The sequence below is a fragment of the Gopherus flavomarginatus genome, chromosome 18, assembly GCF_025201925.1.
Source record: "Gopherus flavomarginatus isolate rGopFla2 chromosome 18, rGopFla2.mat.asm, whole genome shotgun sequence".
Taxonomy (NCBI): Eukaryota; Metazoa; Chordata; order Testudines; family Testudinidae; genus Gopherus; species Gopherus flavomarginatus.
Window position 1 is genome coordinate 21,337,386 of NC_066634.1, and position 14,302 is coordinate 21,351,687.

The following is a 14,302-nucleotide window of genomic DNA, read 5'->3' on the forward strand; positions in this document are numbered from 1 at the left end:
ATCATTAGATGGAATTACCATGGTAAGTTTGTCCTGGCTTGAGCCAAACCAGGATAATTACATTCCACCTCTGTACATTCTCTGCATTTCCTGTTGCATGCAGGAATGTCCAACCCCTGCTCCACCCAGCCACCCTGGGGTCCTGCCCCCTACGGCCACATCCTGTGGTAAGTAGGACTGCAGGGAGCTGCTCAAGGGCAGCCAAGATGAAAGTGGGATGAACTCAGCAATTAAAGAAAACCAGTTCTGGGGGTGGCCTGCGCCAGATTTGTGTCTGTGGCATTTATTCCCAGCAGCGGCAAGGCCCGGCTCCAACTTGGACCTGTGACCGATACCAAACTTATTTGGGAAGGAGGAGGCAGATCCAGGGCACAAGACCCTCTTGGTGGGCATTTTGGTGGTGGGACTCCACCTCGCAAAGCTACAAACCTCCCTCCCTCCCTCCTGTTCTCTTCCTGTGGCACACAAGAAGTTAGGGTCCTATTAGTCTAACCCAGATACCTGGGTGGCCTTTGTAGGGGCTGTGATATGCAGAGGTCAGCTGAGCTGATCAGAACAGTCCCTTCTGACCTTACATTTGAGGCTAACCCTCAATGGGCACAACCAGGGACAGAAGCTGAAGACTCAGCTGATTAAACGGTATAAACCAGTGGCACTTAAAGGCTCTGGGTAAAGCTGGAAAAAGTTCAATAGGATTTTATTACTAGACCAATGACTAGAGATTCCACAGGCTAGAACAGAAGGATCAAGGGAAGATTTGGGCTCCGAGGAAAGGTACACACCTCATTGTCACGTGTGGGTTTTGTTTTTTTTGGAAGCCCCCCCTTTGTCTCTAATCTGTTTTCCTTCTTTACCACCACTCCTGTTACACTACTGTACCCTTTGCGTGACCAACGGCTACCTGGGATGCTCAGTACACATCAGGCTTCTCCAGTCGTTCAGTCCATTCCCATGCTTTCAGGATGAGGGCAGGGTATGACTATAGATCAGAGATGCTAGTTAATTTAACAGTCACGCTGGACCCCCTTCTGTGCCGCATCAAAGCAATTTCCAGTTCAGCATTAATCGGGGGCTGATTAGCAGGCCCCTTAAGGAAAAGAGGGTAAATGCTTTACGACATGAGGGGAATGCACTGTACATAAGGGTCTGTCTGCATTGGAGCTGAAGGTGTGATTCCCAGCTCAGGCAGACATACCCACACCAGCTTCGATCCGTCGAGCACACTAAAAATAGCAGCATAATCACCCTATGTGCGATCCTGTCAGAAACCTGTTGCTGCCACAGCGCTAGTTTTAGGGCGCTCGCTCCATCAGAGCTACCGGGGGTATGTCTGTCTGTGCTAGAAGTTACACCTCCAGTGTTACTGTACCCTGCTGGAGGCAGTAGGGTTCAAGGAACAGAGCTAAAAAAAGGATCTGTCAAGGGCCACAAGCTTCTGGGTGAGGATTATACCACAGTAAAGGCAGTTAGAACAAACAAATTGTGTCCCATTGCAGTGAATAATACTCTAGGCTCTGAAAAGGTGATGCTGCTGGGATTGTTTCTAGGGATCTGCCCTCTCAAAGGCCCCTCAGGTTTGTTGGCCTTTCAGCTCTTTCATGGTTGAAGGTTTCCATTGTTGCTACCAACAGGTGGCTGTCTCACCAAGAGAGCAGTTGATGTGTTTCAGCTACCGTGATGCCTTCCACGGCAGCTGCTGCTTATTAGGAACACAGGGACCAGCCTGATGGGCTCAGACCTGAAGCATGTAGCCCAGTATCCTGGCTCTGCTAGCTGCCAGGACCAGCCGCTTCAGCGGAAAATGTAAGCACCTAGAGGTGGCAGTTGTGAGATAATCTGTCCCCACCCTAGATCTCTCCTGATCTCTGTTAGGGATCAGCTTAAACCATGCAGCAGGAGGTTTATCCCCTTGCCTAACACATGAACTCCGGCTATTTTTCTCCCTGTAAACATCCAATCACGATTGGACTTAGCATGATCCTGTGACAGAGTTCCACAGGCTAAACAACATATTATGTGACAAAGCGCTTCCCCCTTATCCTTGTGTTATGAGACAGGGAGAACAGAAGCTCCTGCTTTCCCTCTCCCTCCTGTCTCTGCTTATTTGCATCCTAAACTTTAGGATCTCTCTTCCTCAGAGCTTTTCCAGGCCTCTGAGCCTTCTCCGAACCCCCTCTCATTCTAACGAGGGAGGATGCTCAACCTGTGTTTAGAAAAGATCTTGCTGGGAGGGCTAATCTCGGGGGAGATCGCTGAGGGACGCTGTAGTTCAGAGAATCGGTGACTGCATGCTGGAGGACTTCAAAGAGAAGGCGAAGAGGAGATTTGATCACAGCTGGAGAGTACTTAGGTTGGGAACAGAAGTTGGATAACAGAGGGATCCTCAATCTAGCAAAGGTCTAACAAGATCCGATGGTTGAAAGCTGGAGCTTGACAAACAAACAGACTAGGAATTTTTTTACAGGGAGGCAAATCAGCTGCTGTACGTGATGTAGGGCTGTGACGGAACCCCCTGCATGGACTGTTTTTCTAAGAGCTCTGCTGTCCTTCGAACAGGACCCAATTCCAGGCAGCCCGAGGGCCAGTGTTATACAGAGGCCTGACTCAGTGATTACAGGAATCCCTTTTGGCCTTAAACTCTGGGAATCGATGAAAAGATCCCATCAGCCCAGTAGATTCTTGTTTCTTAGGAGGGGCTTGGCTGTAAGGAACAATCCTTAGTAGCCTGGTTGGGTGGCTAGATATCCCGTGAACCGGATTGCTGGGGGATCCCAGCGTGCACTGGTGCTGGAGATCCCACCGCACGAGGCTCTGGGCACAGCCTCAGGCGTAATAGCCGCCGGGGTAGAGCAGGAAGCGGAGCGGGGCGGCGCCCTGCTTGCGGAGGTACTTGTGCAGCAGGGTGTTGCCGGGGTGGAGCCGCCGCACGTGGGTGTAGTACTCGTCGCCGGCGGCGCAGGTGAAGCCGCACTCCTCGCAGACGAAGAGCTTGGCGCGCCGCTCGCGGTAGGCGTAGTTCTGCTGTACCCTGTGGATCTTGCGGAGGTGGGACTCCAGGGAGCAGCGCTGGGTGAAGGCCTTGGCACAGACATGGCAGCGGTAGGGGCGGATGCCTGCAGCGAGGGGGCCAGGGTTAGGGGACTGAGAACCCAGGACCTAACCTCTCTCCGGTCCACACACAAACCTTTTCCCCCAAATCGGGGGAGGGCGTCAACGCAGGCTAGTGAGCAGAGAGGTAGGATGATCCGGGGTAGGGCACTAACCGAGCACTTGGGAGACCTGGGTTCAGGTCCCTGATTTGCCCCAGAGACCCTGCGGGACCTTGGCCAAATCCCACCTGCACACAACTCTCAGATCTGGCTTTGCCAGTGCTTTAAACCCAGACTAGCTGAGGCAGGGGTTGGATTAGGGCCCAGGTTCTGCTCTAACATGCCCACTTTGTGCAGCATGGACCCAGGCTACTTACCTGGGGTGTTAATGGTCCTCCAGTGCTTTCCCACAATTCCCCGAGGCTGCCTTTTCCTGCCATTCCACCTAGCTCCCCTCTCCTGTCCCAGGAGTCCACAAGGGAGAGGGAGAAGGAGCCTAATTATAAGGGACTGGGCAGAAGGGAGGGACTGAGCCAAAGAGCCTCCCCCTTAAGCTGCTTCCCAAGCGCAGCCCCAGCCTCACCGGTGTGGGTCCGCGTGTGTCTCTTCAGGTCGAAGGTGTCGTTGAAGCCCTTCCCGCAGTACCGGCAGACGTGCTTCTTGACCAAGCTGTGGCCCTTCAGGTGGCGGGTCAGCATGCGCTGCAGCGGGAAGGCCTTGCTGCACACCGGGCAGGGGAAGTCGCCCAGCCCCTGGGCGTCTTTCCCCTGCAAAAGGGAGCAGGGGGTGGGCGGGATGGAGCAGGTGGGGAGCACTGCCCCGTCTGGCTCCTGACAGCTGCTGAGCCAAGCAGGGCTGAGAGGTGTCGCTTGTTGGCTTGAAAATCTGCATGCCCCCGCTTTCCCTTCCCCTCTCATGCCAGGGGCTCTGGGTGCCCCCACCTTCCTCTTCCCATGCCAGGGGCTCGGTGTGCCCAATCCCCTTTTCCCACCTGGTCTTGGGGGAAGAAAACGACCCGTGTTTCCACAGCCAGGGTCATGGCAGCCATTGGGATCTTCCCCTCACACTGATTACGATCTAACCCTGGTCACGCCCGAGGGGGAGCATGATCACAGCCCCACAGGAAGGGGTGTGACGTACCCTATGCAGGCACACAGGCAGCCATGCTGGGTCCGGTTCTACTCTCGGACAGCCCCAGGGGCTTCGGAGGAGCTGTACGGGCTGGAGTGAAATCTCCTCCCTCCAGCCTGGGAGAAAGGTGTTCTGTCCTGGGTACTCACTACGTTTCCCCTTTGGGAAGGTCATGAGGTGAAGCGGTTAGAGCTAGCAACAGGGAATTTGGGAGGGGGGTGTCTATTGCTGAGTCCTCCATTGACTCACTGTGGAGCTTGGTCCTCAGCCATGGCCATACGACCCAGGAGTCCCGATTCTCAGTCGCCTGCCCGCACTGCTAAACCTACTCCCCAGAGCTGTGAACAGAACCCAGGCATCCTGAGTCCCAGCCCAGCCCCCACCCTAACCACTAGTCTCCCCTCCCTTCTCAGAGCTAGGAACACCCAGGATCCTCACCCAACCCCTTACACCCCACAGCTGGAGACAGAACCCAGGAGTCCTGACTCCCAGCCCACCCCACGCTAATCCACTTGACCTCACTCACCCATGAGAGACTATTAATCTGCTCAAACTGCTAAACCCATTCCCCAGAGCTAAGCATGGAACCCAGGAAACTGGACTCTTTGTCCCCCACACCCGCTCTGGTCACTACATGGCACACTTCGCACCCAGCCAGGAATAGAACCCAGGAGTCCTGGCTCCCAGTCCTCCTCCCTGCGCTTACCAGATAGACCCCCTACACTTTACCTTTGCTCTAGGGTATTTTGTTGCAGTATCAGGGGACAGCAGGTTTGGACGGGGCCTGGGAGAACTCCTCTGACTTGGTCCGTCCCAGTCGCTCTTCCTGTCCTCTGGGAACGCCCCCGAGGCTGCGGGGCCAGTGCTCATGCTGGCCTCTGGAAGGTCAAAACACACGTGACTTTAGACTTCCCTTGCTTCTGGGTGGAAATCAGGCATGGCGAGAGAGGCAGGTGGGAGTGGGGGGATCAGTGAGGGAGGCCTGATGGGCGGTTGGGGGGCACAGGCTGGGGGTCAGTGTGCATGTGAGGAAATCCCCTGAAGGAATCACTTCCTGCTGGCTATCATCCTGGTTAGACTGAAGGTTAGACTGCCCTGCACCCGCACATCGAGCCAGGCCGCCGCGGTACAGTCAGGACACCATGGCCATTATGTCGGAGGGAGTTGGACGGTTCAGGCTAGAACGAATCTTCCCTCTTGGCCACTGGTTCAAATCCCACCCAGGGCTCTCTGTTCTCTGTGCGGGCTGGATGGGAGGCTGGGCCAGGTCACAAAACCCACCCCCATTGTCCCTGCCTCATTCACAGCCTGATCACAGAGGCAGTGGATCTACCAGGCCATGGAGACGGAGTGTCCTTCTGCCCCAGAGTGGGTGCAGCTCCCTGCGCTGGGCACTCGGAGGGTAAGTAGAGAATGTCAGAGCGGTGAATCTGGCCCCTTTCTGGCCCATGCCCTAAGTAAGTAGAATCCCCCACCACCCACCAAGGGTAATGAACTAGGTACCTACCTGGGACATAGGCGTCGCCCCGGAGCTGGTCCGAGAGCTCTCCCCAGTCCTGGGATCCCAGCGTGGCTGCTCGGTGTCTTTTCACCAGGAAAGCCTTCGGCATGGCGGATGCAATTACAGGTTTAGCCAGGGAAGTTCTCAGAAGTCCCCGTGGACCATTCCAGTGTTCCCCCACCTCAACGTTCCTTGTTCGACACCCCGTTGCCAGGAGCAATGGGGCGCCGGGGAGCAAGTAGAAATGGGAACGCCTTTGGTACAGGCAGGCGGCAACACGGGGTCTTGTGATCGAGAAGCAGCTGATCCCAAAGAGCACCAAGCATCTTCAAAGAACCATAGATGCTTCATGCTCCCCGCAAGGTGGCACGGTCTCCATTTTACAGATAAAGTGAGGCACAGAGAAGGGGAACTGACTCCGTCAAGCTTTCAGGACCCAAGAGTCCAGGCTCCCAGTCACCCACTAACCACTAGACCCTACTTCCCTCCCAGAGCTGGGGATAGAATCCAGGAGTCCTGATACCCAGTCCCCTGTTCTATGCACTAGAGCAATCCAAGCTTCTAATCCATTGCTCTAACATCCAGACATGCTGCTTCCCTGCTGCGAGGTGCGTCACTACTTATTACCCTCTTTTGACACAGGGGGAAACTGAGGCACACCCATTCAGTGTGGCTAGTCTCAGGTCACATCACAGTAGGATTAGAAGTTAAAGTTCTCAGAACTATGCTCAGTGCCTTAGCCTACACTGCCTGTCAAGCAAATAAATATGGATAGCAGATCAATCTCCTCCTGCAAAGCTACCAGCTACACTGCAGATCAGCAGGACAGGGAGCATATGTATGTGTTGGGGGGGTGTTTATATAGACACTGATCGCAATGAGGATTTGAATTGCCTGCGTGGGCCAGGAATACAAAGCCTCGTTCTTTGCATGCTCCGTGCTCTTAGCTGCCAACAAAATAAACCCTCCATCCTCTTCATGCAAATCTACAGCTCCGGCCCCAGGCGGAATCGCTGACTGTTACCTGCCCTTTGTCAGCAGCCTCGGATGGAAAGCGGGCTCGCACCGCGTGGGTGATCAGGATCCAGCCTTGTTAACTGCACATCTAAGGGACCCACCTGGCTCTCGCTCCTGTAGCCTTTGAGCACCTCGCCATATTCAATGAAGTCACCCTCACGGCCATCTTGTGAGGCTGGTATCGGGCAGATGCAGAACGGAGACAAAGGCCCAGCTTCTCCGAGGTTCTGGAAATGAATGGGAGTTAGGCACCCAAACGCCTGAGGATCTGGGCCCAGGTCACACAAGGAACCTGTGGCAGAGTAGGGGCTTAGACCCAGGTCTTTCACAGCCTAGGCTAGTGCTCCAAAGCACTAGGCCATCATTCCTCAAATTAACATCCCTCATCCGATTTGTTTCCTTCCAACCCAAATCAAGTCAGTGGCAGGTGCCAGATATGCTTGGAGAAAACCATTCCTGCTCAGATCATTTTGGATGACCCTGGGGACCGGGAGACTGAGTCTTCTGGACTCCCTGCCAGACCCAAAAAATCACTGACTCCAACCCAGACTGGGCGCCCTTGGAACCAAGACGGGGGTTCCCAGCCACATCCTCGAACCTTCACCGTGCTGGAGCAGCAGGACTTAGCGAGTTACTGCAGGGCAAGCTGGCGTGCTGTAGATTCACATCCTGGCTTGCCGCACACTAAGAGTATGTCTAAAATGGCAGAATTACAGCGTCGGCAGTTACAGCGCTGCTCAGAGAGCGCTGAAAGGAAACCACTGTTGTGTGTTCACACTGTCAGCTGCCTGCACAATAGCATGTTCACACTTGTGGCACTTGAAGCGGTATTCGGAGCGGAGCACTCTGGGCAGCTCTCTCACAGAGCATCTCTTCCTCTTCTGCCGCTAAGAGTTGTGGGAAGTGTGGCAGAGCTCTGACCTTGCTCCCGTGGGTTCTGCGCTTCTAGGCGGTTATCGCTAGCCTCAGTGGCTCACTGTGACCCTCCACGTAGCCCTTCTCTCTCTAGGGCCAGGGTTACAGTCTGAGCCCTTTTCGTCATAGGCCTGCAATGAGGTTGGTGAGAGAACTCCCACAGTCTCTGTTCAGCCTTCTGTCTTGACAGGGGTCTGACTTCCCCTCCCAGAAGATGTTCCTGTAGTGGTGGGTTGGGGGGAACCCGGGCCCGCACTCTACTCCGGGTTCCGGCCCAGGGACCCTAATGGTAGCAGCTGTTGGCAGCCAACCTTTCGCTGCCAGAGTTGCTACATTTCCCTGGGCCACTTCCCCACAGCTCTCCTGCTTCTCCCTTCTTCACCCTTACCTTAGGGCTCCCTTACCGATGGTCTGAGGGTGTCTTCAGTAACCAGCCCTTCAACCACACTTCCTCGCCTCTGGCTCCCTGGCTCTTTCCTGTCTGACTGGAGTGAGCCCTTTTTATAGTATCAGCAGGGCCTTAATTTGAGTCAGGTGGTCACATTAACTGAATGGCCTCACCTGACTCTTTGCAGGTTAATTAGAGTCAGGTGTTCTCATTGGCCTGGAGCAGCCCCTGCTCTGGTCAGTCAGGGAACAGAGATCTGTTAATCCAGTGGCCAGTATATCTGCCTTCTGCTATTCTGCTGTACCCAGCTGGCCTGGGTCTATCACAGAAGGGATCGTGGGGCATCCTAGGTCCTGTCCCAATGCCCCATGATGCATTGCTTTGTATCCCATCAGTCCACGTGCTTCCATCTGCATTCGGTGCCATCTTTGTGTACTGCGTGCTCTGCCTCTTTGGTCTGCAGGAATGGATCCCACACTGTTGCCCAATATGCTGCTCGCTCTGACTAACACATCATGAATGGTACTGGAGTTATTCCTTAAACTACAAAGGCAAGAGTGTGACACTGATCTTGCCACGTGTAGTAGCTATGACACGAGAGTGCTTGTGGCATTCACAGAGGTGCTAACCACAGTGGAACGTCGCGTTTGGGCTTGGGAAACAAGCACTGAGTGGTGGGATCACATTGTCATGCACGTCTGGGATGACAAGCAGGGGCTGCAGAACTTTCACACGAGGAAAGCCACATTCATGGGACTGTGTGATGAGCTCGCCCCAGCCCTGCGGCGCAAGGACACGAGAATGAGAGCTGCCCTGTTGTTGGAGAAACGTGGGGCAACTGCACTGTGGAAGCTGGTTACTCCCGACTGTTACCGATCAGTCGCTAACCATATTGGAGTGGGAAAGTCGACTGTTGGACTCGTGTTGACGGAAGTGTCCAAGGCCATTAATCGCATCCTGCTCCGAAAGAGAGTGACGCTGGGCAAACATGCGTGACGTTGTGGATGGCTTTGCACAAATTGGCTTCCCTAATTGCAAAGGGGCAATCGATGGCATGCATATTCCAATTCTGGCACCAGGCCACCTAGCCACCGAGGACATTAATCGGAAGGGGTATTTCTCAATGGTTCTCCAGGCGCTTATGGATCACCATGGGCATTTCACAGACATTAACGCAGGCTGATCCAGAAAGGTGCATGACACATGCATCTTTCGGAACACTGGCCTGTTGAGGAAGCTGCAAGCAGGGACTTTCTTCCCGGACCTCGAAATGCCCATTGTGATCCTGGGAGACCCCGCTGACCCCTTAATGCCATGGCTTATGAAGCCTTACATGGGGCAACTTGAAAGCAACAAGGAGCGGTTCAACAACAGGCTGAGCAAGTGACTGTTGAGTGTGCTTTTGGCCGTTTAAAGGCCTGCTGGCGCTGCCTCTGTGGGAAGCTGGACCTGGCTGATGACAATATTTCTATGCTTATAGCCACGTGCTTTATGCTCCATAATACTTGTGAAGGGAAAGGTGACAGCTTCACACAGCACCTGGAGGCTGAATTTGAACAGCCAGAGACCAGAGCTATTAGAGAGGTGCAGCACAGGGGGCCATAAGGATCAGGGATGCCTTGAGGCAGCAATTTAAAGCTGAAAGCTACTAATATTTGTTGCTATGCTCAGGAGTGCAGTGCTTGTAATGCTAGGAGGGGATTGTGATTGGTGCAGATGATGCACTATGAAGGTGTAAGAAAATTGCCTGCAGCTTTCCAGGGCTCTGTTTGCTTTCAATTAATGGAATAAATATGGCTTTCAAACCAAAACAATTCTTTTATTAAAAAAAAAAAAAAAAACAGCCACCAGAGGAGAGAAACAAAACCAAACCAAACCACATCAGCACTGAGGGGGAGGGAGAAGGGAGGGTCCCAGGACAGTTAAAGATTTGTGTATGTCCAGGTATCATCTCCAACCTTCTCCTTTGGAGTCCAGTGCAGTGGGTAGTATACTTCACCAGGGCCAAACTGCAGAGGGACGGGTGTTGAGTGCAGGGCTGGACAGGGATGGGGCAGGAGTGGAGCGCAGCATGTACAGACTGGAGCCAGGTTGATAAGAGTGTTGACAGTGTGTGGAAGCGCATGGGAAAGAGTTTTGCGACAGCGGCTGCAGGGGAGGGTGGGCAGGCGCAGAGCTGCTCGGTTTGTAGTGCTAGTAACGCCTGGCGCGTCTGCTTGACACTCCGTAACGTTTAAGAGCCGCTCTGTGGCTTCGTTCTGGTGCCCTGCGTTCTCCTTTCAGTCCCTCTTCGCACTGTCTGGCCACTCCTTCAAGTCTTGTTTTTTGGCTGCGGAGTGCATCACGACCGCACCCAGAAAGTTCTTCGTAGTCACTTTCTAATTCTGTGCAGCCGACGATAACAATGAGGGAGGCTGGGCTCTCAAGGTCATATCCGCGAAGCCAAAAACACAACATTTTACAGACGCAGTATTGCTTGCAACACACAGAGCACCGATTTAAAACACAGCCAGTATTCACACATCTGTCACTAACTGGCTGACCCCAGGCAAGCACACATGAGCCACAAGACCCCCAAATAGCGAGTAACCGCAGGGGCAGGGGAAATCAGTGTTTCAGGACCGGACCGTACACTGAGCATGTGGCTCTTGGGCAGAGCCAGCACTGTAGAGGGGGGGCTGATGATAATTCCTGTCCCCACATTTTCCACAGGCTGTGTTCATATCTTGCTCCCAAGGGTGAGCAGGGAATCAAGGGAGTGTCTTCTCCAAGGAGTGGGGCTTCTGCCCTGGCCCTTACACAGCTTGTCTGTGTGCAGCAATGGTCCCTCCCAGTGACAGCAGAGTGGCATGGGAAAGTTACTCTTAATGGGGGCAAGAAACAAAAGCAGCTCTGCCAAAGAACCTGCGGCAGCAGATTGCCCAGTGTCTCCATGAGAGTTTCCTGGAGATCTGAGGCAGATTCCCGTAAAGTGAGGGAGTCAATCAACCCCCTGTTCCGCCACTCTGACTAGGCATGTGGCGGTACGCGCCTCTTACACACACAAGCCTGCTTTCTGCAACCCTCCTGCCTCCAACAACTCGCTTCAACGAGTCCCAAAAATCAAAGCCACTTACCAGGGGCCTCCTCTCCTGTTTGCACTTTGCCAAGATCCGACAACTGTGACCGGCTAGCCTCCTCCAGGAGTAGAGAACTCCAGGCTGCATGCATCTCTGACCTCCGAGTCATCCTCTGCCTCTGGGTCCCTCTCCACATCCTCGTCCAAGATTTCCTACTCCTGGCTCGGTCCGTTCTCGACTGGCACAGGTGCCACTGAAGTATTCACAGTGGCGGTGGGGCTGCCACCAAGTATTGCGTCCAGCTCTTTGTGGAACTGGCAGCTCGTGGGAGCAGTGGTTTGCCTCCCGCACCTTGTGTTTCTGCAGCTCCTTCACTTTGACCCTGCACTGCAGTGTGTCCCGGTCATGGCCCCTTTCTGTCATGCATAGTGAAATATATCCATAGGTATCATAATTCCTATGGCTGGAGTGCAGCTGGGACTGCACAGTTTCTTCTCCCTAAATGTTGATGAGGTCCAGCAGCTCACATTGCTCCAAGTGGGGGATTGCCCGGTGTGTGGAGCAGGTATGGTCACCTGGAAAGATGCGCCGAGACCACTGCAGCGTCACCGAGCAAACAGGAAGGGGACTTTCAAAATTCCCAAGGAATTTAAGGGGTGGGGATGATGATTGGTCACCTGAGGGCAGGGCAGTAGAATTCAAACCGATGACCAGATAGGTGAGAACAGGTATTGTTGGACACCACCCGGAGGCCAATCGCAGCGCTGTAAAATCGACCAGGGTGTCTTCACCGGCACTGCGGTGCTGTACCGCCGGAGCAGAGAGTTCTATGCCTCTTGTTGGGGTGTTTTGTTTTTTTTTTTAAAATCAGCGCTGCAACTGGGCAGTTTCTGCACACTAAGTGGCTTGGCAGTGTGTACACCTCAGTGTGTACAACGTGGAAAGCTGCTTTACTGCGCAGAAACTTGCCAGTGTAGACAAGCCCTGTGTTTACAGCTCTGCCTCAGAGCTTTTGTCTGCCTCTTTTTAGAAACCAGTGAGATCAGCACTGGGTCCAAACACAAGTAGTTATGTTGGATAGAGGAATCCATGGGTTCAGACTAGATGATCATTATGATCCCTTCTGGCTTGGAAGTCTACAAATCCAAAGCACTTCCAACACAGTTCCGGTCAGACCCATTAGATTTGCAGGAGTGAAACAAAAAGATAAGAGGTCACCCTATTTAGCTGTTCAGACACAGCCAGGAGAACACCAACTGATCTCTTCTCTTGGGATGTTTGTTAGTCAAATAAAGGGCAAATGCATAAAATCAAACTGCTCACAAAGCTGTCCATGGAAACAGGTTTATTCAAATCAAAGCACCAAGCAAAACCATGGCAGAGGGATATGAAATCATGGCTCTGTTTAAAAGAGATTTATTTACTTTGGTATCAATTAATTGTCCAAGGAGCAGACAAGGAGCATTGGCTAGTGAACCCAAGAAGCCAACAGATCCCTTCCAGTCTACACTTTGGCTAGTGTAGCAAGAACTTGGCTTACCTCTAATAGCAATTTCATCTGTAGGCCTCAAAGCACTTATACAAGTCGGCAACTATTCTGCGAAGAAAATTGAGGCAGAAAGCGGAGGGGAAAGAGGACTTTCCAAAGATCAAGTGGCAGAGCCAGGAATATAATTCAAGTTTCCTAGTTCCCAATCCAGTGCACCATCCACCAGACCATAGTGCCTCCCAGGAAAGGCGTTGTTCTGTACAGTGTGTCATCCAGTCTAGGTTTTAACTGCGCCAAGTTCTGGGTTTTCTACATCATTCCCTTAGGACTGTTCCACTGGCCAATAGCTCTCATGCTGGAGCCTTGATTCCGTAGCCACTCAAAAGGCTGTGTGTAAGGTTCGGCTTCGAGCAAGACTGTATCTACCACTATAGTTATACAGGTCTAGTTACACCAGTTTAATGCCTTGTATACATACTTTTATTCTGGAATAGCAGTGGCTTTTTTTCCCCGATCTAGTTTAACTCCCTTCACAAGCAACGTAACAAGCATGAATTTTGGAATAGCAGCAGCCGCCACACAGACAGTTATACCAGTACAGTAGTCGTAGAATTACACCAGTAAATTTCCCCAGGTAGACAAGCCCTCACTTGCATTACACAGAGCCCAGGGCGTTCCCCTACGACTGACAAAGGGCAGGCTTGAAAGGAAGTAGGGGTTATTTATAGCTCCTCTTCACCTTTGGAGACAAGAGCGAGGCTGCTCTAGCATGCTGCACACATTTCTCATTTGGTAATGAAACCCCTGCACACCCACTTCTCTTCATGTCCCCTTATGCAACTCAGAACTCTCCCTGGTCTTGCTAGTAGGGCTGATGGGGGGGGGGAGGGTGGGAAGAGAAGAGCAGCTGGTACAAATTACCAGGGCCCGGTGGTCCGGAAAGGGGCCTGGGGCCTGGCTTCGTCAGCCCTGTTTAGCCGGTCCGCCCTTGCTGCGGGGGTCTGAAAAAAATTTTTTCACCGGGGCTCAAACCCGCTCTCGACAGCCCTGCTTGCTCGTCTCATCTTTCATTCTTCTCTCCCTGCTAATCTAACATTGGCCTCCTCTCTGGCTCATGGGGGAACAGAAGCCTTCTCCTCCGTAGCTCCTGCCGACTGGAACAGCTTCCCTGTGCCTCTACCCCCCGCCATTTTCCATCTCTTTTCAAATCCCAGTCTTTGTGCAAGAGCTAAATTCCTCTGTCTCCTGTTTTCCCTGCTAGACCTCATCTGGTAAACAGAACTCCCATTTTCCCATCTTCTGATGGCTATCACCCCTGCTAAGAGCTCGCTGCCATCCTCTGGCCTTTCCCTCATTATCTTCCTGGAACCCGACACTCCGATCTCTGCCAGCCTTTGTAGAATGCCGTCCTGAGCTCCAGTTCCAGGCTTCCTTACTCTCTCCTCTCAGCCCCGTGTTGTCGGCCCTTTCCAAACAGTTGAGCAGTTTGGTTGGTTCTAGCTCCTTTTCAGTCCCAGCGCTTAACATCAAGTCAGTTTCTGGCCATATTCCCGCCTAGCCTCCTTCCTTCACTGTCCTCTCCATTAAAGTGCATTCGCTCACCCTCCCTCATTCCACTCCCCACCTGGTGCCGGTCTGATCTGATGGTGCTCAGAGTATGCCTGCCTCCTGCTGCAGTGCCTCAGCTCACTGATATACCCAGCTTGTATACTC

At 53.1% G+C, this 14,302-nt stretch overlaps 1 protein-coding gene across 1 annotated transcript; it reads right to left on the reverse strand.

Moving 5' to 3' along the window:
- Positions 1–2,823: 2,823 nt before the first annotated feature.
- OVOL3 (ovo like zinc finger 3) lies at positions 2,824–5,830 on the reverse strand. The gene is made up of 3 exons (XM_050928251.1): positions 5,728–5,830; positions 3,673–4,080; positions 2,824–3,113 (listed from the first exon to the last, which is right to left on the reverse strand). Exons 1-3 carry the CDS (start codon positions 5,828–5,830, stop codon positions 2,824–2,826), a joined length of 801 nt encoding a protein of 266 aa, XP_050784208.1.
- Positions 5,831–14,302: the final 8,472 nt, after the last annotated feature.